This window comes from Anneissia japonica, unplaced genomic scaffold (genome assembly GCF_011630105.1).
Source record: "Anneissia japonica isolate Jap-2015-1 unplaced genomic scaffold, ASM1163010v1 scaffold3106_len312699_cov133, whole genome shotgun sequence".
Lineage (NCBI taxonomy): Eukaryota > Metazoa > Echinodermata > Crinoidea > Comatulida > Comatulidae > Anneissia > Anneissia japonica.
The window spans coordinates 69,663-93,893 of NW_022739518.1; the positions used below are offsets into that span (position 1 = coordinate 69,663).

General features: G+C 34.7%; 3 protein-coding genes across 5 annotated transcripts in view; 2 read left to right on the forward strand and 1 right to left on the reverse strand.

The window, feature by feature from the left end:
* Positions 1-112: 112 nt before the first annotated feature.
* On the forward strand, positions 113-5,911 carry LOC117117929 (zinc transporter ZIP3-like). Of its 3 annotated transcripts, XR_004446968.1 has the most exons (3): positions 113-260; positions 966-3,646; positions 3,905-5,911. XR_004446968.1 is itself a non-coding variant. In XM_033262410.1 (2 exons), the coding sequence occupies exon 2, from the start codon at positions 1,034-1,036 to the stop codon at positions 2,105-2,107; it is 1,074 nt and encodes a 357-aa protein (XP_033118301.1). In that variant the 5' UTR covers positions 113-260; positions 966-1,033; the 3' UTR covers positions 2,108-5,911. The 3 variants fall into 3 exon arrangements, 2 of the variants coding, with proteins under 2 accessions (XP_033118301.1, XP_033118302.1); XM_033262410.1 differs by having other exon boundaries at positions 966-5,911; XM_033262411.1 differs by having other exon boundaries at positions 113-207; positions 966-5,911.
* LOC117117927 (prolyl 3-hydroxylase OGFOD1-like) lies at positions 5,838-15,800 on the reverse strand. Its single transcript, XM_033262409.1, has 13 exons — positions 15,531-15,800; positions 15,101-15,252; positions 14,656-14,702; positions 14,338-14,438; positions 12,621-12,737; positions 12,251-12,342; positions 11,830-11,958; positions 11,235-11,348; positions 10,882-10,961; positions 9,219-9,538; positions 8,991-9,116; positions 8,369-8,427; positions 5,838-6,228 (listed from the first exon to the last, which is right to left on the reverse strand). Exons 1-13 carry the CDS (start codon positions 15,715-15,717, stop codon positions 6,067-6,069), a joined length of 1,686 nt encoding a protein of 561 aa, XP_033118300.1. The 5' UTR covers positions 15,718-15,800; the 3' UTR covers positions 5,838-6,066.
* Positions 15,801-15,996: 196 nt separating this feature from the next.
* Positions 15,997-24,231, forward strand: part of LOC117117934 (U6 snRNA-associated Sm-like protein LSm4) — a 31,578-nt gene continuing 23,343 nt past the window's right edge. The window contains exons 1-3 of the mRNA XM_033262418.1: positions 15,997-16,094; positions 16,184-16,225; positions 19,908-20,006. Of these exons, the coding sequence (XP_033118309.1) occupies positions 16,092-16,094; positions 16,184-16,225; positions 19,908-20,006 (144 nt within the window). The 5' untranslated portion in view covers positions 15,997-16,091. The remainder of the gene's footprint in view (positions 16,095-16,183; positions 16,226-19,907; positions 20,007-24,231) is intronic.

Here is a 24,231-nt window from a genome sequence, read left to right on the forward strand (position 1 = left end):
ATGTATAGCAGTGTGTTCAATGAAACGGAGCACTCAACCTTTGACCGGAGGATAAACATTGCATCAAAATTCGGGACGTTGTAACAGTTGACGTGCGTAAGAAAGTCGTGGTGGCTGGTGGTTAGTTGGCAAAGTATTAAATTGTGTTTAGGTAACGTTGATAACACTAACACAATTTCTAGGTTATTTAATGAAGCAAAGCTTAAGGTATGTTCCTGTTTACTAGCGTGCATGTTGGAGGGTCTGAGCAAACAGTTGAGGTAGGTTTGTGTTAGGCTGCGGCTCCGCCTGTTGTTGAGTGCCACAGCAGGAGCAGCAAATGGGGATCAGGTGACATTAATTTTGTACACGGTCAAGTATTCTGGCCTGTAAGCCTAGGCCTACATTTACATTCTATTCTTAGGCCTAGCTTGTTAAGTTAGGGCTGTCATCATAGCTTATTACATACCTATCTCTTCCCAAACATGATAAAATGTCTTGCTATTTAATTATGGCGAAATTAATTATTTTTGGGCTTGGTCCCAGCCTAGCCCTAGCCTGTAGAAGGCTATGCAGCGGGTAACACAAAGCCAAAATTATAAAAAATATATACTTAGGCCTAGGCCTTGTTAGGCCTATATAAAAAAGGCTAAAATGATTAAGGGCTAGGCCAGGTCTAAAATGACCTTGGCAGAAATGGCCTAGAAACGATCAGACCCTCTGAAGTCATTCTGTTCATTTAATAAATAATACAACAATACGTAAGCTAAGCTTAGTTCTTGTCAGTTGAGTTGAGTTGAAAGGGCAACTGCTTAGCTTTAGATTCATGTTCAATTTTTTTTTATCTTTGATTTTTATGCATATGGAATATACTGAAATATAGCCGGTAAATTAGTACAAAATATGTAAAATTGTGTGTGTCTTCTGTTCACTTATGAAATTGCTGTTGTTAAAAAAAACCTTCTTTTTATGTCTTAAAAATACAGGAACATAATGAACATTTGAAAGGTGCTAATTTTGATGATCAACAGCTCAGAATTTAAGTACATTTGTAATGCCTTCTGCTTACACAACACATGTACCTCCTTCCAGCACACCAGCAATTTCAACGACCACTGGAATCATGGAGGATTTGATGATGTTGAAGCTTGTATCTATGGGTCTTGTGTTTCTTTCTACATTCCTAGGTGCCTTATCTCCATTGATCCTTTTCCGATCCAAAAGCAAATTCAAATCTGGGCCTGTTGAACGGAATTTTAAAGGGCGGATCTTAAGCTTTTGCAATTGCTTGGCAGGTGGTGTATTCCTTGCAACATGTTTCCTTGGATTGTTTCCTGCGGCACAGACACAAGTGCAACAAATCGTTAAAGAAAGACACATTGACACTGATTATCCTGTTTGTGAATTGCTGGTCATTGTTGGTTTCTTTTTGATTCTCATTTTTGAAAAATGCGTCATCACGTGCACAATGAAGGAAAAAACAACCCTAGATGAAATAGAGATGACTAGAAGAGACACACGATTGAATGAAATTAGTGAACATTCAAGCGAAGAAGAAATATTTAGTAGTCATGAATCGGACAGATTACCAATGCTTAAAAATGGTAGCATACCAAAGCGCCATCATAATCATCATCAGAACCATAGTGGGCATAGTCATCTTGGTGATGGAAGACAAATAAATAGTCTGCGATCTTTAGTTCTACTTCTTGCACTGTCAATACACTCTGTATTCGAAGGTATGGCTTTGGGATTACAGACTGAATCTCGCACGATTTGGTATCTTTTAATCGCTATGATAGTGCACGAATCGTTAGCAGCATTTGCTTTAGGAGCCAGCTTATTGAAATCACATGCTACCAAGAGAGTCTTTGTATTATATGGACTGATATTCTCAACAATGATTCCAATTGGAATTGTGCTTGGATTAGGCGTGAGTTCAGCACAGGGTGTCACGGCCCATGCATGTTCAGCCGTCCTGCAAGCCTTCGCTGCTGGTATTTTCATTTATGTAACTTTTTTTGAAATATTAAATCACGAATATGAAAATGAAAGTGACGGGCTTTGGAAGGTATTTTTCACTGCTATTGGATTTGGGTTCCTTGCAGTTTTTGAAGCAGTGGGGTGAAATGTATGATTTCAACCATAGAGAAAGAAAATAACAAAATCCCTAAATATATTTTAAACATAAATTTATAATTTTAGGTTTGCATAAAGTAAAAATTCTCCAATTACTATGGTAAACTTTCATGCTTGTTTTGTTTTACAATATAAATAATGATCTAATCAGTTTCAAACTGTATACTTTCCTATTGTGTTTGTGAAAAAAGACAAGCTGTAGGCCTACTATTGGGCTAGTCTCATCTTTAAGTGATGGGAGAATATATTGAATTTTGGGACTAGCATCAAATTTAGGTCTGACAAACTAGCTTTTGAACTTAGTTTGGTCTTCTTCTGGTTTACAGACTTATGTCACACCTGCAAAATTGTTGATGACATATAGTGTCATACAATAGAGAAAATATGGTCATACTGTAGGAGTCCTTTTTAATTGAGTGGAGTTGAATAGCTTGGTGGTTAAGATGCCTGGGTTCAATTCCTGTCAGTGTTGCATTATTATTTTATCACAACTAAAACAACTCCACTTCTCTAAACCTCATATTGAGATTTAGTTTGTAAAGCATCATGTATCAATGTTATTCTTGTCAAAGGAATTGTCACCTACAAGTAGGACAGCGATATATTCACTATTGACAGTCCTTGATGCATGTGTTAATGTGTGCCTAAAGTAAATAAAATAAAATCATTTGTTGTGGTAAAAGTGGATGTTTGTAATGATGTTTTTATTTATTATTTGATTCATCATGTACCTTGTATACATTGTTTGTTTTTTTTCTTTTTTGAACTCTTTTTTTTGAAGATCATTTTTATTTCATAAATTATTGATTTTGTATTTTAAAGATTTTGTAATACTTTGTTTTTCAACTGTTGGTACAGGGGCGGATCCAGTGTAATACTTTGAGAATACTTATTTTTAGCAGGGAACAGTGAAATTTCACTGTTTCTTTGTTTTAGAGGTTTAATTTGTTTTAATCCACCAGAAATTGCCACATTATACAGACACTGTATATTTATGATTCACAATACATCCATTTTTTATTTTTGGCCATGAATACCTCAATGCTAAGATGGATTCCATCTGTAATGGAGTTCTAAACACATTGTACTTGCATTACTGTATATCACAGCTGAAACCAAACACCTGCATTCCTATTGGGATCAGCTTAAAGGTAATAAGCAAGAAGGTATGAACATGATTCACTGTAAAATTATAGTGATGGTCCCTGGGAGTAAAAAGTGAACAAACTGTAATTCTCTTTCTCCAAGTCATGTTCAATAGGGCGTAGTTGGCCCTTAACTGGACATGTCATGCTCAGGGGCAGATCCAGAAATGTCCAAAAGGGAGGCCGAAAGTGGGGCCGATCGAGATAACACACCCTAGGGGTCCGGGGAATTCCCCCGTGCAATTTTTGTTTTCTAGATGCCCGAAAATAACTTCTGAGGTGTTTTGGACAATCAATTTTTTCTTTTTCTTTTTTTTAACTTTCCAAAAGAGTAGAGGGGGGGGGGCCACCCAAGGCCCCCTTAAATCCGTCCCTGACGCTAGGTGCTGTGAGAGACTGGTATCAAATTACATTAATTTCATATTCCCTTAGAACTGTTTACACAAATTCACTCACTTGCATTACAGGCCTACTATACGTGGGACACCAGAAATTGCCACATTATACAGACACTGTATATTTATGATTCGCAATACACCCATTTTTTATTTTTGGCCATGAATACCTCAATGCTAAGATGGATTCCATCTGTACTGGAGTTCCAAACACATTGTACTTGCATTACTGTATATCACAGCTAGGTGCTGTGAGAGACTGGTATCAAATTACATTAATTTCATATTCCCTTAGAACTGTTTACACAAATTCACTCACTTGCATTACAGGCCTACTATACGTGGGGCTTGCCCAAAACCAAACACCTGTTGTGTTCCACTTGGGATCAGTGTAAAGGTATTTGCCAGGAGGTTATCAAACAAAATCATGCACTACTATAATAAGTGGTGGTTCCTTGGAGTAAAAGTTGAACACATACTGTAGAACATTCTCTTTCTCCAATTCATGTTCAGTAGCCGGCGAGCCTTGTTGTATGATCACTGTTACCCTAGGTATTGTGGGACTATAAATTCATTGTACATTGTGTGATAACTTTTATTTAGCACTACAGTAATGAATTGTGCTCAGCTATTAAATGTGGCGAAAACAAGCCAAACCAGTCACTTCTCAAAAATCATGTTTTCGAGATACAGTAATGGTTAAAACATGTTGGAATGTCAACATTTTCGAAATCTATTTTATTGCAGTAAACTAAACATTATGTACCTACATCATGCTATGTTACTATTTTCCTCATTTTTCTATGTTAAAACAACATTCTTTAACAATGTTTTTTTCTCTCTGTGAAAAGTCTGAAATCATAAAATTTAAAGGCTTAATTATTTCTCAATTACTGTTATTTAAATGCTATGAAGACATAACAAAATTTCAGATTTAAATGATTCTTTAACACTGTTATAACTTTCATTTTAGTACTGTGTATTAATTATAATAACTACATACATGTAACAAAATCTATTTTTTGCGAGGTGACTGGTTTGGCTTGTCTTAGCCACAAATGGTATGAATTGTATTACAGTACTTTCATATTCCCATCTGTTGGAAAATTATTCATGACAAGTGATAACAATATGTTATTATCTGCTAAATATTATTTCTAATTGCTTTGGTTATCATTGTCTTAATTTTTTTTTGTATTTAACTGAGTTAAAAATATTTATAGCATGGTTATACCCACAGTAAGATTGTATTAGGTTTACAATTTATAATATGAAGTGAAATTGGTTAGTATCAAAATGCTGTTTTCCAGTTTGCCAACAAAAATAATGCAATCACTCATTTAATATTTTTTATACATTTGTGCTATTTATTTACATTTGCTTTTGAATATGCTGTATTTTATGTCATAAAATTTCGGTTTGGTGTGAATTGTATTTTAATTATATATTTTAATAGAATTGGTATAAATTGCCAAGAAATTCAATTTATTTTCAGATAGTTTAGTGATAAGGTGCTCTTTTGAAATAAGTGTTTATTTCATTTTAATATATTTCAAACATTGATTAATTTAAATTTGTGAATGAGTCAGCAAAAAGCAAATGTTTGCTTTTTTAAATGAACATAAAAATTGTATTATTATATTATTGAGAAAATGTAAATTTATCTGAATATGAACAGCTTGCACTAGTGACATTCTAAACAGACGATGAAAAATGACATCATATCATGACCATATATGGTCATACTACCATTTTTTGTCAAAAGTCTATGCAAAGACAGGCATTTTGTTAATTATTATAGCAGTAAACATGATTTAATTGGTGAGGGAATCGTAAGTAATTCATGTTTTAATTAAAAAGTTTAAAATAAAATTTATATGGCAGTATATATGTAATCATTAAAACTAAAAATTCTATTGATAATTGAATTTCGTTTTAGTAGCTACTGTACTGGCACATCAAACAATATGGTTACAATCCAAGAAAAGGTTTGGATTTTAACAGGAAAATAATGATTAACTAAGTATGCACACTTAATCGTAACAATGACTTTGTCAGCTGTCGGATCATTTGCATATGACGTCTTTTGTATGATTATGTGACAAGTTCAGTATATCTGTGGGCTACTCAAACAAGACCATATATTTTCAAAAAGAACCAAATATAAACAAATATAGAATAATGTGTATCAAGATAAAAAAGCTGGTTTTGCTATTATTTCATTTTGAAATTCAATAAAACCGTGTGATTTAATTTGTTCATTTCTGTACATTGTTCATAAATATCTTTTAGACATTATTCGCTTATGCAAATTCGAGGAACTCTAACACTTATTGTCATTAAAATATCACATCTTGCAACAGCTGTGATGATTGTCCCAATCTTACCAGCCATTAACTAGACAACCCTTATTCATAGTAAACAAATGAGATATCATTAAAACAGGTGGAGCTATTTGTCCTTGAAGCATGCTCAGTAGCCCGATGATTAATGTGTTTGACAAACCGCAGCGTGTCTTTGTCACGATAAACCAAGCTCAGGCAGTTTTCCTTTGGGGCGACACTCAACAACTGCAGAAAAGAGGGAAATTATGTTAAATAATATTAAATAAAAAAAACCAAAACAAAACAAAAAAACATTCTTTGTTACAAGCGCTATAAGATTTTCTTTCTGATTGCCTTGACAAAATGAGTCATGTGTACGGTAGAAATAGGGTTTCAGGGTGTGATCCAAAACCCACCTCCAGTGGCGGGACGGAAAATTAGACATTTATTTAAATCTAGTTCTCTAACTGTCTAGTTTATGAAACTTGTCTCTTATGATCCTTAGCAAGGTACTGACTGATACCTACTTCAATTTGATGTAAAACAGAAAACACAGTACTTGATCAAATCACCATAGCAACGAAAAACATTTTGGTGGTGGACGGAATGAACAAATTGGATAAAAATAAGACAACAGGTTATCTTCACAATTTATTCAGACTTTAAACTGGTACTGTAAATTTTAATACATACTTTTGAGTAGCATCTAATGCTTTATCACCATAGGCAATATCAATAAAATTTAAATGTTTCGCTCATCAGAATAAAATAATATTAAATAAAATGGTCAGAATAGCGGGACGGAAATTTTTAAAATTACCCCAAATTTGATGCTTTCCCTAGAACAATTAAAGTTTATCTGTAAAATTTTAAAGAATATTAACATTGCTGATGCCTACATTCATGCCATAGGTGTATGGAACATTTTAAGAAGGTAAAGACATGAAAGGTTTCAGAGAAACACTGATAGGGTATAGAGCATTATGTACTGTAAGCTTGTTTGTATTTCAAGAGATCATTCATACCCCCTGCACATTTTGGCAGAAATGGCAGAGTTAGAGTACTAAAGGGCTCTATAACATTATTTAAGGTACTGTATAATGTAGCTTCCTTTGTTCTTATGGTGGCGGGACGGAATTAGATAATTCTTTTGGTTTAAAAATGTTATGTTTCCAAAACAATTTTTTAAGCCGAAATCATAAATTACACCTTGAAAATCATGATATTGTTAAGAATTATGAAACTGGAATCAATGCAAACACTTTTAAAAACAAATTATACTTCATAAGGGTGGTGGGACGGAAAATATTAAAATGGGTTTAAAATTAATTTTAATTTGACAAAATTATTTTTAAAGCTGAATCATAAATTACACATATAAAATCATATAATACCAAAATGTGATGAAAAAAATTAATTGGTTTCAACTGGTGGCACAACAGAATTTGACCAATAAAAATGCTCCAATATTAATAATTCAGAAATGCATCTAAAACATTTTTTACCTCAATTTGTACAAATTTAAAATCTTAGAAATTATTCTGACTGAAAATATCAGCAAATATTGGGATTTCCATCACGCCACTTGTACTAATTACTTTCTTAAATTTGGTCACATTATATGCAAAAAATTTCCATATTATCACAAAAAAAAAATATCAGCTTTAAATGCCTAGATAATTGTTCTTTTAAGTGATATAAATACTTTCCTAAACTTAAAAGTGAAAATTTGGTTTTAGGGTTGACAAGTTTTGGATTACACCATTCAGTGTTTCTGAATACTTTAAAATATTCATTTCATGATGATCAAGTTAAGTATCAAGTAAACATTATTCCAAATCAATTCAAAACATCAGTAAGTAAAGTGGCAAAAATGAAGAACAAAGATGTTGAAAAGAAATGGAAAGGGGCATTCAAAACAAGCACAGCTTTAACATATGAATCCCCGCACAAAACAGGAGGGCTGACTTAACTAACTTAACTACAGGCAAAACTATACCCTGCCGGACACCATCCCGGCATTTGTACAAAAGTTTTCGGGGTTAGTAAATGTTCTGAGTTGGTTTACATTGATTATAAGTGTTTTTAATGATCTTACTTCAGTTGGGTTATGCTCAACCTAGGAACTTCAAAAACCAAAATAAAGCCTAAGCTCTGTTTACACTAAGTTTTTTTGTTGTATGCTCATATATAGTCATGTTGTGCTTATATATGGTCATATATTTGGGCATGTCACATGTTATTGTCAAATTAAATTTGATAGACTGGACAGGGCTTTATATTGCCATCTGTCTAAATACATCAATAACTCATTTTTCGTGTTTGTTAGCACAATACTCATTTTGTGATGTCACCTTAAAAATGTGCCAGAGTTGACTCTATTTACCTCTTCATCTTCACCTTTAGCAAGGTACGACGTAAATCCACCATATTCGTTTTTCCATTCTTCAAAACATAATTCAGAAAAATAAAATGATTATTATGTATCAAGTGCAGGAGAAAACAAATTGCTCAAATTAAAATCTACCAGTAGTAGAATTGACTTGAAATTTATTAGGTGCTCCAAAACGCAAAAAATTACAGAAACAGTTGCACAAATCAAAAGTAAAACAATTTAAACAGTAAAACAAAGTGAATAGAGAATCAGGATGGCCCATAAAGCTAGCAAGTGCTGGCTCATTTTTAGTTGGATCCCAGACAAAAATAAACAGCATTGACAAACACCAAACAAGTTTAAAAATTGAGCATAAAATTTAGAATGGTAAAAACATTCAAAAATTAAACAATTGAAAAGACAAAAATTTAAAATGTTAAAAATTTACAATCTCTGCAAGAAAAGCGAAAAAAAAAAAATGATAAAAATTATGGTACAGTAATATTATTAGTTAAATGATAAAGTTAATATTAAAAATAAATTTAAAAAAAAATGTGATGATGGATATTTACAGATATTTAGTAAACGAAATTAAGATTAATACGGTTAATGTAATATCACATGCAACATCTACCTTTACAGTTAAAATATACGATAGCATCCAATGCGAACTCTGACCCTTCAGTATCAGTGTCATGAAGTAATGTATAGTCACCATGTTGCCATCGCCTTACATCACCATGACAACTAGGAATCTGATCTGTTAATTGAAAATCATATAAAATAAAAGTTACAGGATATAAAAAACCTTGATAAAAAACTAAGGAAAATTAATGGATATATTGCATTATTTTCACTGTACCTGTAGATAAACTTTTTGATGATTCACTGGTTTCGCCAGCATCATCCGAATTAGGCAGTTGTTTTTTCTTTGAACTTTCATCTTGTTCTGTGCTTTCACCTTGATCATTTACCTTTTGATCATTCCACTCCTCTTTATCACTTCTCTTTCCACTATTCCCTTCCTCTTCATCATCACTTCTTTCTTGATCAGGTGCAAGTGGATGTAACTTCAAGGCAGTGAAGTTAGAAAGTAGCAGAAACATCATTTCAGACCTCATCACACACAGACATTGTTGAACTATAGAGGGCAGGCTTTCTTTGTCTGCAACTTCATATTGTCTGAAGAAACATTAATTCATAAAAAACTTTATAATCTTCCTAAAAAACATATTATATTGATGTCCAGTACTGCTTACAAATAATTGGGTCCACACAAGGTGCTGACTTCAGAGCCTCACTGCTGTTCTTGTTCTTGTTACCAGAACTTTAAAAGCATCCAGCATCGCCAGTTTTGATTGGACGTGCAAGAAATTTTATACACATAAACTAGAGGTGATTTCCAACGAACCTTTTTTTTAAGTTGGCACCAGTGTTTTCCCTACACCTACAAAACAAAACAGGGGTTTCAGCAAGACTGTACATTACTGCCATTACCACCCGCCCTCAAAATTAACGCCGATAATTTGTTGTTTATTAACTGTTTGTTGGGTTTGAATTTGATTTCTATGTTCCAGACCGAATAAAACGTCCGGAATTCGGAATATGGAGATCCGGTTTTCGGAAAGTATTTTATTACAGAAAGAATAGGAATGGTTTTGGGACTTGGAAAAAACTTTTAGTTTTAGCATGAAATTGGTTTTCCATGGTCAATCGGAATTCGGAGATTCCACTGTATTTTTTTGTACTTAGTTCATCATCATAACATAAACATTGTTCAACATTTTATCAATAATTATTTGTGAATTTGAATAGCAGCTAGGCTTTCCAGCTTGATTGGGTGACTTGAAAAGACATCTATCACTGCTATAACAGGTCAGCATGGGTTAATTTCGGGGCCGTAGCTGAAACTAAAAACTGCCGACATTATAACCAGCATCAATTTTATAGCGCCTGCGATTTTCACTTTGTTTTTGCCGACATACTTTTTTCCTAATTTTGAGGGCTGTTACCACTAATAGCGCACGTCGCATGGATGGAGCAGTCTGTTAAGGATGTGTTCTAAAGAACTTAATTTAGGTTCTGAGTTCGAATTGCGTCTTGGTATTCAATTCTTTTTTTTTCCAATTTAAAAAATTTTAAGATATTTTAATTTGTACAAATTAACATTCTAAATAACAATTTGTTTTGTACAAATAAACATTCTAATTATTAAAAAAATTTCTATCTTATTAGCTCTTCCAAAAAACCCAATTATAATAACTTGTGCCTCTACTGTATTTCAGCGGTGGATGAATGCACAGACCGGTGAGCGGTCGCTCTTGTCTTATGAAAAATTTAATTACATTAATTTTATATTCTAATTAAAAACAATATGTGTGAAATTAGCTGAAATTGTGAAAGTGAAGTGAAATTGGAAATAGTAAAGGAAGTTTATTTTTTTTTTTATAGAAAATGTAAAAAAAAAAAGAAAAAGAGGTATTGTATCACTTTTATACTTGCTGTTGTTTAACTAGTGTGCCTACCTTTTATTTGCAGGTCCAAGTCTTTTCCATTTTATTTGATGATTAGACAAGGCTTCACACAGAGAATTGTATTTATCCTCCTATAAATAAATTCAGTTAAAAAAAAACTTTATACAATCAAAAACAAATGACCAAATTTAAAATAAAATTGAAAATGTACAGGTTGTCTCCCTCCAATTAAAGACCACCTCCAATTAAAGACCACTTTTTTGTGGTCCAAAAATAACAAATGTCTTTTTTCTCTATTCTTCTAATTAGATACCAAAGACCATGAAGGCCCCAGTCCCAAAAGTGGTCTTCAACTGGAGGGAGACCTGTTTTTACAGTTTTAATAAAAGTCAAAATATACTGACTGCAAAAAATCCCTGGAGTTGAATCTCCGAATCCTCTTGGAAACGGTCCATGATTTCTGTCTGATTTTCCAAGTCTAAATACAAAGGACTGATCCAATCATAGAATATTTCTTCCTAAAGGGTCAAAACAATATTTTAATGTAATATAATTTGATAAATATTATTTTCTTATTTAGACAATATCATTTTATCATTTTTATCAAAATAATCTGTATGTAAAATTATGTTAAATCTAATACAGTATATTAAAAATATTGAATCAGTTCCATCATGGCAGAAATCTAACCAATGAATTATAGATTAAGAACTAGTAGTGCTAAGATTAATTACTATTGTCAGAACAATAACAACATCAGGATTGCTGGTAGCAACAAACGACTTTGAACCTGTAACATGAAAAAATATTAATAATTACTATTACAAGTCAATTATGACCTTCATGATGTCATCATTTTAGCCGACAACAAAAACAACAGTTCTTTTCAGAATTATCCATGTGGTTACCACAAGCATTTATTATTGTTATACCTCGCAATGAAAATCTTCAAACAATATTTGCTTACTATTTATTTTCTTTCATAAATAGATGACTTACCTCTATCTCCTGATAAGGTGTACGGATCTTTCTTGGTTCTATATAAGGTGGCGGTCTGGATATTGTCTCACCATGGAACCAGCCACTGATGGACAGACGACACTTACTTTTTGATAAGACTTCTGCAACCTTTATGAACAAAATTAGTGTATGTAGTGTGAAAAGTAACAAGCAATTGCTTGTTTTGAATTATCCATTTTTCTACAATGTTTACACTGTGAATTTGTAGAAATATAACTTGATTTTAAAGTATTTAAAGAAATCTGGCAACATGGGCAAGACACAAATTAACAAGGAAAGCAAACAAATATATATCCTCTCCCAAATATAATAAGTATTAGAGAAACTCTGAAGAATTTTTAAATAAATCCAAAAGCAAACCGATGTCGTTGATGATGACAATGACAGTGTGTGCGCATACCTGATGGAAGGAAACTGGATTTACTTCAAAGAAGACAAAATTGTTGAACCTTGGCAGCAGTGACCTCATAATATCTTTTGGTTGTCCATCCTCTATATAAAAAATACATAAAATTACCCATGAATATTGAAGATTTCAATGTTTTGCCCCACCTGACGTGTTGCCATACTCAATACTCATTATGTTCCAAAATCGGAATAAGGAAGTTCTTAAAACATTAATACCAATACTTAAGTAATTTCTTTACTCTCCACTTGGCATGTGTGTACACATTTATTATATGTTCTTTAGCAAAACAAAAAGCTACAGTACATTTACTATTACAGAAATAAAGGTATCTTGATTATTTTTAATAAAGATGCTGCCTCACCATCAACATCAAATAAATCCAATGACCCTCCATCTTCCTCCTTCCATGGTGGTACCAAGTAAAATATGAATGCTATTCTTCTCCCTTCAAGTTCATCATCATGACAAAGCAGAGTGTCTGTGAATGACATGTATATGATGAATAAAAAAATGTACCAAAAAAAAAAATCAATTTTCTGAAATTAAGAATATGATATATATGAAAATACAGTCGTAGAGGCGGTCGTGGTAGAAATTCTGCTATATGACACTTGTGTACAGTATTGGCATATGATTACCAGATCCTTCTAATCAAATTAAAATCTCATATTCAGTTAATAGGTCATTCACACGTGTTCTTACACCTCGTGTAAAACAACGATGGAGAGTGATGGATATAAAATGATATGGTGGTATGCAGTGGTGGACCGTAGGTTAAATTGCAGGGTATACTAGGTATTAGCATATCTAGGATTTGCCCCTGAAAAAAAAAATACCTATCCATTAGTCGCGTTTCCCCTCCCCCCGCCAACAATCAAGAAGTTAAAGGTCAAATCACCTCAAATCACCTTATTTTGCGAGTTAACCCCCTCACCTAATCATTGATCCCCCACCATCCCACCTGCATCAGCTCCCTCCCATTTCAAAACTCCTACGCAACTGATGCTAGGGCCTGCTAGTAGGAAAAGTTTGTATTAAAGCCTACTACTACTACCGGTATACAGAATCAGATTGTGTCTTACATTCAAAATACAAATGTATGTTATTTTTAATACTGGCATGGTTGTGTGTCTCTTCAAAATAATTCCGATTCCTGTATTTTAACAAATTTGAATTCAAATAATAATAATTCAAAATTTCTTCTATACCGGTCATACATATGCAAATTCATTTAAGCTTTAATCATTGAAATTATTCCTATAGATAGAATACCCGATCGCCAATGGAGGTCCTGATTTGTGAGAAGAAGAACATGCGCACACACCCTTGGAAGCACCGCTTCCATTCCAGTGTTAAATTGGCTATTCTGACGCCACCACACCGTTGTCACAATAGCAAATTTAAGCTTTGTAGGGTAGGCTCTGACTCCCATTGACTCACTGAATACGCGATTGGCTGATATTGAAAACAAGCCATGCGGAAATTCCAAGCAGCTGAGAGAGTACGATGCGATAGGCCCGACTGTGATTTATCATAGATACCAAAGTACTGTAGGCCAATCATTGAAAAACGTTGGTATTCCAATGAACTGTAGCAAAATTAAGGTTTTATAGACGATTCTGACTAAAATATGCTAAATAAAACCCAGAGAAACTTCACTACTATATTTGTTTTAATCAGGGTATGCACTGCATATCTTGCTTGCCTTGATGGTCTGCCACTGGTGATATGGTTTTCTTCACTGTGTGAAGATGTATTTCTAGTGGGGTTCTTCTGGTGGTGACTTGGCCAATCCTCTGCTCTTTTCTAAAGAGTGTACTGCACTTTCACACTGCACTTGGGCTGTATTACACATGGGACCAAAAGTCTAATTTCTCTTCTTGTAGAAAGTGTGCTGCATATAATATTTGCTTTCTAGCCCTCTAGATGAAACCCAAGGATAGCAACAATGGGATTGCAACCTGAGACCAAAGTTAGGATATGTTATATTGTCTCCAAGTTTAGCACACACTCACACCACTTGTACCACCACTTGTAGTCAACTAAGCTGTGATGCTCTAAACTAATAGCTTCCTTACCAGTATACTCGTAACGGGCACATGTCATATCAATAGTATCTGTAAAAGTGATGTTGGTAACATCAGTCAGCCATTTTGTAAAATCCTTATACAACAGATTCCTATGAGAGTAAAAAAGTGATGTCAAATCAAGGGAATCAGGCAGGCCTTTATATTACACCTTGTTTTGCAAGTCAGTCGTTCACCGATAACAAATAAAATTCAAATCTTGTTCTTGCCTGATAGCACACACTCGCTGCCTAGAAAAATATATGAACTATTTTCTGTATAGCAAAGACAAGTATGCAAGCAAGTGAACAATGCTACTCTTGAACTTACTTCAATGCCAAGATGTTCGGACTGGAGAGATTTTGTAAAGCTTGACTCTGAAAGATATTAAAAATACTCTAACAATCACAAGAGTTCTTGAGACAAGCAGTAATATTATTATTGCCAAATGTAAGGGCACATAGAAAAAATTATTAGATTATCTCTCTTTTTTTTTTAAATTGATGAGGGAGGGTGTTTTTTTTTGTTTTTTTTAAATCGGAACAATAGATTATTTCGCTTTTGTTTTTATTGAAGAGAGTCACAAAATTGCATTGTTATTTTTATGCTGTTGAAATAATTAATGCGGAAATTTTTTTTTTTTTTATTCCCGCATCAATATTTCCTGAATTTTTGACGCGGGCGGGAGTGATAATCTAAAAAATTTTTCTATTTGCCCTAATACGATATGCATACATTTATAAAACTATGGTCTCAAACCTATAAGCTATCATACCTGATGGAATTTATAGAGGTCATTAGACTTCTCTTGAAAGTCAAGTTTTAGAAGCTCATCCTGAAGATCTTCAAGGAACTCCTGGTTCTTCACAAAGTTTGGCAAAACACAACAAGTGAATGGTTCAGTAAATACCTGTGTACCACTGCCTTCTACAAAAACAAGATACAATGTTGATAAATTTGCATTTAAATTTGTTGATAAATACATTAAATTAAAATATTCTGCTTTGTGTTCACAATTCTAACAAAAAATGTACAAAAATCTTAAGGAGAGGAAATAAGAAATCTACCACAGTTTCATGTATTTTTGTTCAAAAAAGGCTGTGGCTATTGTTACATTAGCCGCGTAGGAATTATTTTAGGACCGGGTGGAACACCCAAGCAATAGCTGCAACCATGTGTATCAAGTGATTTCAATAAAAACTTACCACAACTAAACACATTCTTTTTCTTGAAAGATTCACTGAATTGCTTCATAAGCTCCTTTTCAAAATAAATCGGATTAATGTTCACACTGATTTCACTTGATTTAAACTTCTTTTTCGCATTATGTTTTAACGATGGAGAACTATCATCTTCACTATTAAGACGTACATCCTTATTTCTTGAGGTCATTTCTGTTAATTATACTATCAAATCATGAAAAAGTATGCTTCCAATTTCACCCAGTGTGTATTGATCCAAAAGTAAACAAGAACACATGTGCGTACCCTTTGACCTAATGTCTTACAAGTTACTTAGAAATGTATTATTTTTATAAATATTTCTAGATAATAAAAATTATTTTTCCATTGAATTAAGTTTGTTAACTGAAATATATAAACAATTAGTGTCTTTTAAGGGAAATATATTATTTTAACAATGGAATTTATAACAAATATTCCTAATATTAAGGGCAATGTGCACGACATTGTGAGAGGGCGACATTTATCACTGTTACGTTCGTCTCAAAATCGTTTTTCGAGACCGCGAAAAAAGAACTTGGGAAAATGGTAAGTAGCTGCACAAAAGCAATAAATGTATTCAGTTCAGTTGTTGATTTGTTAAATTAGAATTATAATTACCCATTTTGTTTTTGCAGCTTCCGTTATCGCTCCTGAGGACCGCACAGAATCATCCCATGGTGAGTTGTACTAACTTAGGCCTAGCCTAGGGCCTTTAAGCGTAGTGGCTAGCTGAATCTAGGCTAGGCTAGGCATCCTGCCTAGGCCTAGTCATACATAGGCCTAGGGCTAGGCCTGGCCTTTCAGAGACAGGGGCCGCTAGGCTAGGCCTAGCCTTAGGCCCTCCCTAGGCCTAAATTAGACGCCTTATTAGCTCCCCTAGGCTACTTGATCCTTGCTTTCTTATGTTATTATAGAGGAAGAGCCAAGACTGAAAAGAAAAGTACAGCCTGCTCGGGAAATAGGATACCCTCACAAAAACTATAAATCCATCCGTGCATTTCGGAAAGGAAGTGGAATATATTTTTACGTGACCGTAAACAAATCAGTAAAATGATATATTTATGTGAAATGAATAACGTGTTTGCAGTCATACTTAATAAACTTCAGTAATGTAAATTTATCGATTCTGGTTAAATGTATGTTAATGTGCATTCAACTTTCAACGGAGGTTAGAAAATTGGGCCCATTTTTTACATGTTGTTTATCAATAAGAAAGATGAGACTTTATTTATATCTTGTTTTTATAATAGTCAGAGATGCTCAAAAAAGAAATTAGAAATACAATTTTATTTGAACTTATTTTTTTTTATTCCGAACGTTTTTTGCGTTTCGTGTCTTATACTTAAACTTTCTTACGATACATCATCGGATATTAACTCTTACCCACTTGCTTACATCCTATTGATAACCTGCACTCTCCCGTCATCTTGTACGTGCTCTGAAATATTCCTAAGTACTCTTACCACGTCCGCCACCAATATCTGAAATTTAATCTCTAATGATAATGTCGATTGCCTACCGTATATATGTTCTTTCTATTGGCCATGTGTTTCATAAATGTGATGAAATATTTTGCAAGTCGGTCTTCCTTTCCCAGTTGGCACATTCTATCCAGATTTGTAGATCGAGGATCGGGTGATTGGGAGGAGCTTGTTGTCAATAGTGACTTTTTATACAGTATATAATTCTGGTGATTGCTATGCTGATATCCTGCATGGAGCGCATTATGTTTCTCTAACCTCTCCAGTCCTTGATTTTCCTCATTAGTTTTCGCTCCAATAATTATGTCATTGACGTTTCTCTTGTATATGCCTCTTTCAATGAGCCTTCATCTGAGAGCCCTATTCTACCATATCATCAGGACACCTGCCACGTCCACTGTCAAACAATTACCCTATCGCACCACTTTTTCTCTGCTTATACACTTGGTTCTTTTAGGTACGTATGTGACTCTTCAGTACCTCTTTTATGCTGTACACCATTGCTATAGGCTTGCCACAATTCTATTATTTTTTATAATTTTTCTCATTCTGGACAGCGTCACCAATGAGAAAGTTAATTTAGAGATGGAATAAGTGACATGTAAAACATTGAATGCAGGTACCAGTATGCCAAAAGAATGACATAATCTTATATTCCGTATTTGGAAAAATGGCCGGACTGAAATAAACAATTTCAATCACAAGGTTCACATTTTCGGAGCCACTGAGTCACTTGCGTCGACTAGGCATGACTAAAAAATAGTCCTCCCTAATAAAACGGGCCAAAAATATTTAGAATAGACCCTAGTCAGTCTGTGAGTAATGGCAAAAATAATTAAAGCTTAGGCTAGAGGGCATACCATTACAAACACAACATTATTTTTCAGGCAAAATCCGGGAAAAAAGATCGAGTATGGGACACCAATTAAATTGGTATGGCGTGCACTAAGTGCAATAAAGAGTGAGTAACCCAAAATTAGGGCCTGGAACCCAGGCTAACCATTGTTAGTATGACCATCGCTTTAGCGTCTCCTCTTTTGGGTTACTCACTTGTCCTGTTCATGTATTCCACCTAGTTTCTATGTGGGGATTTCCACCTGATCCTGTAAATGTTGGCAGCCGCCAAATTTTCAACGTGTGGGGCAAAATTCTTTGAAGTTTTGGGGTATCACTTGCAGTTTGGTGTCAGCTTCTGTCAAACTGAGGAATAATCCTAGTTCTTTCATGTCTATGTCTGTGAACTTTAAGTCATTTTCTTCCATTATCTGCCCACACCTTTATGCTGAAAATGCCACACTAATTGAAAGGTAGAGAGCTTAACATCCAAAATTTGTCATTCCTGTTGCTCTATGAAATTTAACATATATGGGCGAAAATCTAATCTGTCCTTATCTATAGTTAAACCTTCGACGGTTTTATGGGTTTTTTCAATTGCTAGACTGATCTCGGAGGTATCTATATTTCTTTCTTTTTATTTTTTTATTTCCAGAATACAGTACAATATAATAATTTACTTTCCTAATATTCTGGAACACCTAAAACAATTAGGTTTTTTCATGTGATTTTCCAATTCTTTACATTAGTTCTCCCAGCATTCTGACTAATTTGTCGAGAGTGCATGAATGCTCATCATACCATGTGTCTAATTTAGGGCTGGCTTTATTCCTGGTCTTGAACATGGTCCTTGGCTTGATTTTTGTCTCACCAGTTAATCTTCCAAATCTTTTGCTAACTGTAATCGGCAATCCTGATTTCTATTTGAAGGAAAGGCATTTTCAGATATTTCTCAGTTTCTTTTGTTTAATTATTATTATATAAATTTTTTGGCTCACAATAATTAAAATATCAATTCTTGTGTCTGCTTCGTGAATACTTACCTGAATAAACCGACTAATTGCCTATTCTTTCTCTCATGAGAAACACCCCTCGAAAAATAATAGAACAGTCAACTCCTGGCGGCAAGCACAAGCGGCCCAGCAACCATGCAACTTCTTCATTCTTTTTCGATCTTACAAAATAGAAGCACCTCGATTTTTTATAGAGAGTTGTCTATAGTGGAAGTTGCCTTGGATTTTATTGCCTTGGATTTTATAGCCTTGGATTTTATAGTTCTGTGCTGTGGATTTATTGTATGCTGTCATCATGGCTGGCAAGTCAGAGTGTCATCAGTGTCGGGGCCCTCGGCCTAGCCCGAAGGTGGATAACCACAAGATTTGCCCTGCTTGCAGGAGGGTGTTCCACCAATTCTCCTTGTGAGATATGCGTTCATTGGCAGCCATCGCGATTAGTAACTATCAAAGCTTGGCAGGCTGATCATTGCAGACCGGGGGAACCGGTTCCTGCAGTGTGTGCGTCCGCGTCGAAATCGACTCCGCCGTTTTCCGCGCTGCCATCTGCTGTGCTCTCGGATCCCATGTCTACAGGATCCCAGCCACCGGGGGTTGTTTTAGCCCCTGAGGTCATGCAGGCGATTTTGGCGGCAGTGCAAGCTGCTTTGCAAGCTTCTGCGGGATTATTGGCTGCGGCCGATTGTCCCCTCCTCTTCCAGCTGAACATCTTCCTGATTTGCCTGTGTTTGCTCAGGATGAGGGTATGGCCTCATTATCAGGGGAGGAGGAGGAGGGAGACTGCTGGAGAAGGTTTACATGCATCGGTAAACTGGGTGGTAATATGTCCGCTGTGCATACCACGCTCTCCCATACCGATGGATGTTTTATTTATTTTTAAACATGATCTAACTGAACAAAATACATTGTTTTGTGAATGTAAGCTGGTGCATATTATTATTATTATATTACTATTGCCTTCATTTAGTTTTACCTATTCCTGAGTTAATGATATTGACACATTTTTTTTTTTGGTATTATTTTTATTTTAGCTAGTTGAGTTAAAGAATGGAGAAACCTACAATGGCCATCTTGTAGCCTGTGACAATTGGATGAACATTAACCTGAGGGAAGTTATATGTACATCAAGGGTAAGTCTTTTTGTAAGCACTGTCTTTAAGGGAGGACTTTTATTATACCTTCTTTAGCACACTATCTGACCACCAGTAATGGTGATTTCGAATAAAAATAGAATATTACTTTGGCGTCCACTACGAAAAATGGAAATTTCAGGAAAAGAAAATGTTATTTATTTTTTATTATGCCATCTGCTTCCCTGAAATCTCAAAAAGTAAAATTACACAAATCAATGGTGATTTTGGTAGTCTATGAGTGGATACTAATCTACCAGGTAAGTATTCATAAAGTAGACATACTTTTTCCTTAATTATATCAATTTCAAGCATTTATCAATCTAATTTCTATGCTGTTTACATTCTTCAAAGAAATGTTATTTTTATTTTCAGCTCTGCCTAGATGCTTTGGTGAAATCATTTTGCTATTTTACAGTACTGGCCAGAATTATCCCAAATTTTAAACGCATTCAACCCGTTGCGTTTTTGTTGAGAGCGCGTTGGCGTTGACAACGCGTTTTCGTTGGCCTTGAAAATGTTCACCTCATTAGAAATTGTTTATTAAGAATTCAACGTAAAGTGTTGTATTAACAGTTTGTACAGTAAATAAATAGGCTTTAACAGTTTCTAAATAAACAGCCACTTACTTAATTGTAGTAAAGAAATAACGTGATTAAGTGAAGATTGGAGACGGGTTGAAGATAGCCTAGCTAGGCCCAGGTCTATTTTGATTGTGACGACATTGAAAAGGAATACGACACGAGCTTGACAGGTGTTCGACGTAAATGTGGATGCTCCACTCAATTAAATAACAGAAAAAAACAAAAACAAAAAACAAAAAGTAACAAGAAAATAAAAATAGCAAAATGACTCACCAATATATCTCCTCAAATAACTCTATTATATCTAGGCCTATTGTTAGGATTAGTGCCGCGTAGCCTAGGCCTATGCCCAGCTAGACAGTCTTCAGGTCAACCTTATAATACAGTACATGTCAACACTGCCCTGTTACGTATCCATGTAATTTACCGTTGTGTTTTAACCAACCTTCAGTTAAAAAAAAAAACACCCATCCATAGCCAGGTAATATTTATATAAAATTCAAGAGGTTCAACGATAACGTTACAAATATCAGCCTTGTGACAGCACAGACTTCTAGTCATCGTTACAACGAAAAAAAATAACACGTCGGAGTTTGCGCGATCTGCAACCAGGTCCTCCAGTCAACAGGGTCATTGACATTTTGGTGGTATCAGAATCATATGCTGTGTGTTTATACTTCACTGTGTAATGACGTTTGGTAGTCTATTAGTCATTCTGCAATTTTTATTTTAAAGTAATTGAAAGATCTGGTTTCATCGTGGTATTTCTCCAGGAGGACCACTACTACCCTGAGACTCAGTGTACTGCTACGCTTGAAAATGAGTGCAGACTAACAAGTCAGTCAGATACTGTCTACTATACTACAGTTAAATAAATAATAATTATATAAATATATTCATATATTTTCCACATAGTTGAAACGTAAATTAAAAACTTTGTTATATTCTGTATGATGGATCAAAATCGAACGAACAAGCAAGCTACTGTAGGCCTAGGCAGCAAAGCCATCGGCGTCAATCCATCCAGGTCTCTGTTGTTGTTGTTCACATGTATGCACTGGATTGGCACTGTATTTTGATTAATGATAGGCTGATCTATTGAAAGGGGAAAAGGTACTGTATATAATTATTGTGCATAGGCTAGTTAATACGAAATTGAAAATAATAATACTCCAAATCATATCATTCTGCAGCAGAATAGACATACGGTGCTCAGCTAGGCCGTTTGTAATAATTAATATCAATAGACCTACTCTACATTCGACATCACTTGTTGTAAACTAGGCCTAATCTTAACCTATTTAGCCTAGGCCTAGCGAATGCACCAAAAGAACACAATATAATGATAAATGTTGTAAGATTCCTACTCTGTATAATATATATATATCTTAACAATACATTGGTCTCCAAAATTAATCAACGTTGTTTATTGATAATCATTGTAACATCACCGTCGCTAGATCGGTTTAGTGTTGAATTAACTATCAACAATAACTGACACGCGGACACGGTTTTGTTAAATAAACAACAAATTTTCAACGTTCATTTTAACGCAATGTGAACGCAACGCAATTCAATGCAAACGCAACACAAAGGCAACGGGTAAAATGCGTTGTGATTTTTGCGATAATTCTGGCCAGTACTGTACTAAAAAAAAACATTTTGTCCCCACCCTTCTAAAAATAAAAATTAGTTCGTTAAATAAGGTATTAAAAAAGTTTTGCGTAAGGCACATAGAAAAAATTGTTAGATTATCACTCCCGCCTGTGTCAAAAATATGGGAATTATTGATGCGGGAATAAACATTTTTTTATGTTGCCGCATCATTTAGTCCAACAGCATAAAGAAAACAATGCAATTTTGTGGCTCAAAATACATTTCCTTAAATAAAAACATAAAATTTAACCAGTTTTTATACAATATTTACAATATTGTTGCCAAATTAAAACAGTCCCCTCTTTGATAAAAGAAGTAATATTCTGTTCCGATTAAAAAAAAAAGAAAAGAAAACCACCCACCCTCATCATTTTTTTGTTTAAAGAGTGATAATCTAATAATTTTTGTCTGTGTGCCCTAATGTGGGTGATCTGTCCTGATAGGTTGCTCATTTGCAACTTTCAATTTTCTAACCCAATCAGAAAGGGGATTTTTGTCTGGTTGTGATAGACATTTTTGCAGGGATGTAATTGTGCAGGGCGGAGCCGGGCGGGGCCGCCCTGCCTAAAAGTCTACCGCCCAGTCTAAAGCAAAATTTAATGCCTTCCGCCCAGCGTCAAACGTACATATCCGCCCATCCCGAATTCTTACTTTTTTCGCGAGATATCATCACATATTTCTTGCCTCAAACCTCATGCAAGCAGCCTAGCAAATAAAACAACATCGGAAAACCAACCAAGTGGAACTGCTAGGCTTTAGCGCTGATTGGACGCTCACGTTCTACTTGACTGAACAGTAAACTGTGTGAGCTGGGAATTGACGCTCCTATCAGTCACGTGATCTGTATGCGGTATTATTGAGTTTGTTATTGTTTTGAACGCTCGAGTTAATACACTGTAAAGATGGCCGAAGCGAGTGTAAATCGCTGAATGTCTGTTGTAAACGACATCAGAATTGCAGTGTCTGTATTTTTAGAAGTGAAATTTCTTTTACCAAATCACTGACAAATGTTCCAACATTTATGTCGGAGAGGTTAAGCCAATACATCAATGGTAAAACTTGGGACATTTTTTAAAGATAAGTAGGCCTAGTCTATGGGGATTGTGAATGATTCCCGTACGCTGTGCGCTACGCGACCCGTGGCAATCACTGGTCGGAAGGCTAAGAATAAAGCATAAAATCACAGCTTACAGCAAACATTTTTTTAATGTACAGCGACAAAGTGTTACATGAATGCCAGTTATATACTACAGGCACATTTTTGAATTAGTTTTCATATATATATTGTCAAATATATTTCTTAACCAGAGAGCATCTGTTCATGGTTACTGTACAATTTCGCTATTCCCGCATCCAATGTTTTGATTTTATACCGCATACAGATCACGTGACTACCCTGGCAGCAGCAAGCTTAAGCGCAAAGTGTCAATTTCGCGTGTTAGCGGTGCTATGGTTAAACAAAAGCGTTTTCGGCTTTGAAAAGTGCTTCAGCCTTTGTAGTACCGCGCAACGGTTATCTTCTCGCGGTGCCTTTTGTAGATTATTTTCCTGAGTTGTCAGTGGATGATTGTCAGTTGTTTTAGTTTTGGTTGTTTAAATAGACAACTGTAATCCCTGGTTCCCTCATTTCATGATTTAGTCTTTAAAATGTCATCCAAGAAAGCAAAGCAATCTCGACAAAAAAAAAAATATTTTTTCATATTTTTCGAAAAACGGTAAGTAAACGCACCTTATTAATAATTATTAAATAGATATTTATTATTATTTACGGATGTAGTTACTTTTAAAAAGCAATCTTCAATTTTAATTCAAAATTATACTGTAAGTTAAGCTTACATTCAAAAGTTAGACATGATACCGTGTCACTTGTGTATTCCCGGCGCCGTGAGTGATGCATTTAGTAGTAGGGGATATCAATACGTTTGAAAGATTGTGTTTCGTACCGTGAATTAAACCGATGATTAACAACTATTTCCCACGCTACG

Bases quoted from the DNA above. Each gene is read 5' to 3' on its own strand.
- LOC117117927 (XM_033262409.1), bottom strand. From the start codon at position 15,717: ATGACCTCAAGAAATAAGGATGTACGTCTTAATAGTGAAGATGATAGT. The intron at 14,703-15,100 runs GTATGATAGCTT...AATATCTTTCAG, and splicing joins ACCTCTATAAATTCCATCAG to AGTCAAGCTTTACAAAATCT. The intron at 11,959-12,250 runs GTATGCGCACAC...TTGTTCATAAAG, and splicing joins ATCCAGTTTCCTTCCATCAG to GTTGCAGAAGTCTTATCAAA.
- LOC117117929 (XM_033262410.1), top strand. From the start codon at position 1,034: ATGCCTTCTGCTTACACAACACATGTACCTCCTTCCAGCACACCAGCA.